At 24.1% G+C, this 4,911-nt stretch overlaps 1 protein-coding gene across 1 annotated transcript; it reads left to right on the forward strand.

The window, feature by feature from the left end:
* Positions 1–867, forward strand: LOC108328719 (uncharacterized). Its single transcript, XM_017562615.2, has one exon. The coding sequence runs from the start codon at positions 108–110 to the stop codon at positions 699–701; it is 594 nt and encodes a 197-aa protein (XP_017418104.1). The 5' UTR covers positions 1–107; the 3' UTR covers positions 702–867.
* The last annotated feature ends 4,044 nt before the right edge of the window (positions 868–4,911 follow it).

The following is a 4,911-nucleotide window of genomic DNA, read 5'->3' on the forward strand; positions in this document are numbered from 1 at the left end:
ATGTGTGTGTGTCTGTGCATATATACATTGAAAACTCAAACACAAACAAGCCTCTCTTGTACCCTTAGCTCTTACCCTCTTTTTTCTTGCTAAAGTTTTTGATCTTCATGGATCAGTTCCACAAAGTTTCTTCCTTCAGTTGTGAACTGAGAATAATACAAGCACAAAACGTTCAGTCCTTAAAGTCCACAAAAAACTTATTTGTTAGGGCTTATCTTCCTTCAGGGACCGACAAAAGAATTCAACTCAGCACCAAAAAAGTTTCCTCAAATATGAAACATGTTCCCTTTTGGAACGAGTCCTTCAGCCTAGATTGTTCGTGTCCCCAAGAGTTGTTGGAAAGCCTTAGGAAGGAAAGGGTTGTGTTGGAGCTGAGGCAAAGCAAGATCTGGGGGTCGCATGTGGTGGCAAAGGGTGATATTCCTTGGAAGGAAATTGTTGAATCACCCAAGATGGAGTTGAAGGAATGGGTGAAGATGGATTTGGTGAGTGGAAGTGATGAAGATGATGATGCTGATTTCAAGGCACCACAAGTACAAGTGGAGATTAAAGTAGTTGTGGAGAAGGAGAGTAATAAGAGAAAGAGGATGAACAAGAAATGGGATGAGTGTGGATGCAAACATGGCCATGATGTTTATGCATGCTGCAGTGCTGAAGATTATGATATATTTGCTTTGGGTGCAGTTTTGGAGGCTTTTTGACCTAGACAGAGAGGAAGATGGATGCTCCAACGTGAATTTTGTCTTTTTCATTTTCCACTATAATTCATTTTCTTAATGTTGTAATTGTACATAGGTGGTCCTAATGATTTGTTTTAATACTCGAAGAACTGTGTAGTAATTAATTAATTAATTGATGTCTGGTTAGCTGAATATTTTCCTGTATAATATATTGCCAACGATAAATATAAAATAAATAAAGGAAACTATATTGCTGAATAAACTAAAAATATAAACCAATTATTTTAAGTGATGGTTGTTTTTTTTTCTCTGCTGTTTACTTAACTAATTTTTAAAAAAATGTTAAACTTATATATATATATATATATAAGACTCTGTTCAATGTTTTGAACATATACCTTTATAATTTTGGATTAAGAGAGATTTATTATATATGGTCTTAAAGAAATCACATGCAAAACTTTTAATTTTATTCATGCAAAAAAAAAATTAAATATTCCAAGAAAAAGAAAAAAGATAGCTATCTCCAAAAGAAATTATAATAAAGCATGTTTACTCTGTTTGAATTTCCATAGTGGACTTTGATATAAGAAATAATAAGGTAAAGAGAAACAATTAAAAAATATATTTTTACACATTAAATTTTGAATAGTTAACTTTTTTATTTATAAATTTTTACGTACAAATAACATATTCGTTCTTAATTGAAATTATATTATTTCTGCTCTTAGTTAATTACTATGTTCTTACAGTTAAATATTTAAATATAGTAAATAATTAGTGTTAATTAGGATCTTTCCAAATCAAACAGGAAAAACAAATATTACTTTTTTTCCTATTTATTTCAAAATATACGTGATAAACCTTAAAACCATCTTATTGGAATTATACGCAACTAAAATTAGCATGATCAATAGTAAAGTTATTTATTTAAACACTATTTAGAGCTCATATTTAAAACTTTCTTAGCTTTTTATATTATATTCTAATTTTTGGTCAATATAATATAAGATTTAGCTTATGTATAAACATAGACTTTTTAAAATTCAATAAATTTTGATAAAGTTCTTTCACTCCCTCTGAATCATAAATTTGGATGCTTTTTTTCTTACATTTGAAATATTGTTTTTACGTAAAACAAAGAAAAATGATAAAAATTAGAGAGACTGTTATATTATAATTTTATTTTAAAACGACATAAACAAAATAAAAACTCAAAATCACCACAATAAAATTTATCGCTTTAGAAATAACTTTTGTTTGAAATAAAGTATAAATGGAAGTGAAAAATATAATAATGTTTAGCATTATCAGAAAAAGAAAAAGAAAATTAAGAATACATGAAGAAAATAGTTGTTAGGTACATTAATAGGTGAAGTGTCTCTGTATGAAAAGATAAAATGAGTATATACTGTTTTATTTTATTTGAACTTTATGGTTAAAATATAAAATGACAAGTATTGAAGCTCTATCATGATAAGAAAGAAAGAGCTAAGCTATCTTATTGATTTATACAGTACCGCTTATGGTTGATGCAGAGGTTTAATATTACAATTAATACACTTTAGCAGCTTCCTACCATATGCCAAACACAACCATCACCATCATAATCTTTAAAAATAAACATCTATAACCTTTCTTATACATTTTTTTTAATAAAAATAATGCTAGATATTATTATGAAGTGTGATATTTAAGATGGACTAACATTCAAAACTTCAACTAACATTTTCTTAAAATTAATTATAAAAAAAATAAAAATATGAAGATCAAATAAAAAACCGTAGGTTTTTTAAATAGTTAATGTTTTGAAAATTTGAAGGCCTAATGATATTTTTATATAGCAACATAAATAAATTAAGACGTTAAATAAACCTTTTTAATTCAAGTATAAGCTTGTATTAGTGTTTTCTTAATTATATATGTATTAAAAGATATTTTTAATTCAAATCAACTTGGTGTATCAATCAATAATAAATATAATAATTAATGAATACAATCAATATATATTATAAAATACATTATTTATACTATTATTTATTAAGTTTTTATATGTATAAACTTAAGTTACCTGACTCAATTATTTATTAATTCTAGATTATTATAATTGATTATAGATAATATAGTTAGTGAATGCCATATTTGATTAGGATCAAATGCATATCTCGACTTAATAAATCAACATATATTTAGTCAAAAAACAACTCTTACATCTGAAATTAACTTTATCATACATAAGAAAAAAATGTTGTTCGACCTTAAAAAAAAGAAAATGATTGTTAACTACATATGTTGGTCAACTATCCGCAACATGAAAAGATAAAGTGACATGCATTATTATACATGTTAATATCATCACATGAAGGAAACAACTAAGCTGCATCATCTAGTTACATGCTACCACTAATTTCTTATATCATTAATTATCAATGTTGACAATGGATGACATCTACCTTCTCCACATCTATGCATCATACATTAACTTTTATTTTATATTTTCATGTGAACACCCAATTGATTTTTTATGTATTGTTGGAACAAAAGGAAAATAAACATAAAATGTACAAGAAAAGAAAAGAATAAATAAAATAAAGATTGCTTAGTTTTACTATACTATTATTTTATATTTTTATTGTAACATTTGTAACAATGTTTGTGGCAACATATTTTGTAATAAATATACATAATTTTTACTTTTCTTTTCTTCTATTCAATTTGTTACTTTTATTCCTTTTTTCTGTAATTTTGATATTGATAAATGAAATTTTGATACATATATTTTATTTATGATTGATAAAATAACGGTTTTTTAATAGAATTTTACTTTTTTCCAATAAACTACTCAATTAGTATTACAAAATATTTTTTCACACAACATTTCCGTTTTACCATCTTACTTCTTACAGCAATAATAACAAATAATAAAAATCTGTTGTTTAAATCTATTTATAATTATGACTTGTTTTTACAGTTGTGAAGTTATTTATTTAACACTTATGTATTATTATTTATTAATTTTTTAACATAATGTTTATTTATTTTTAACATGTATTTTAAATTTTACTCAAGAATAAGTTTTTACAAAAATATTAAATGGAATTTAATTTTATATAGAATTTTCTAGATTATAAAAAATTAAAATAAAAAATAACTTTATAATTATAATTATTCGATTTATGTAATTACTTAATATTGAATTTTAATTTAATAACTAATTACATATTTATTTATCAACGTACAAATTTCAAGTAGCTGATAAACTAATTTTACTAAACGTTCTCAGTTTAACTTTTCATTAAATTAGTTTTTGAGCAATGAATTGCTTTTTCAACTACCTTTGAAAAATAGAATTTGTATGTCTCTCTTTTCACTCATTTTATTTTTTCTTTCTTTTCATCTAAGTAAAAGAAATTATGACCATGCTATTTATGTACAAGAATATTTTACCATAAAAAACATATTTTTAGGAGTAGGACGGATTTCTACCACTAATTCATATTTAAATGATATGAAATCACATTAAAATGCTACCTAACATGTAGATAGCAGTTGGATTATTGTATATATGATAACAAATTAAACATTAGGTTTTTTATTCTAAATTGAAATATTACAAGTAGCTTTTGTGTTAAATCCAAATTTTTTAATAAATTTTACTATTAAATTAAATAAATAAAAAAGTAGTATTTGTATAACTTTTTTTCTAACAATTTTATCCCAAAAAATAGGGTGTGACTATCATTATTGACAACTTTAACTTATTAATTTAATTAATATTATAATTTCTACTACTTTATTATATGCAAAATTATAGTAATAGAATTAACTTAAATATATTTTAAGACAATGTTTAAGTTGTTTATCTTATTTTTGATACGTTATAATTTAAGTATTAGTCTGAAATATTATTTAATAAATTTAAAAAATTAATTTCATTAAATTAAAATAATTATCCTTTTATTTTTTAAATTTAGAAATTAAAAGTAAAATATATTAAAATTTAAAATAGAAATAAAATTCAGTTTCAAATTAAGTTTAAAAATTAATAACATATTTAATTATTATAAGTAAACCAATTTTCTCTTCTGAGAGAACGTTGGAATACATTATACTGTCCATCAAAGGACACGTGTCAAGCTCAGGCATACGAGGAAGGAGCGAGTTTCACGGTAGTGTTTCAAACTCCAAAAACTTTCTCAAATCTTAAGATTAGTCCTCCGTTGTATTTAAA

This window comes from Vigna angularis, chromosome 2 (genome assembly GCF_016808095.1).
Source record: "Vigna angularis cultivar LongXiaoDou No.4 chromosome 2, ASM1680809v1, whole genome shotgun sequence".
Lineage (NCBI taxonomy): Eukaryota > Viridiplantae > Streptophyta > Magnoliopsida > Fabales > Fabaceae > Vigna > Vigna angularis.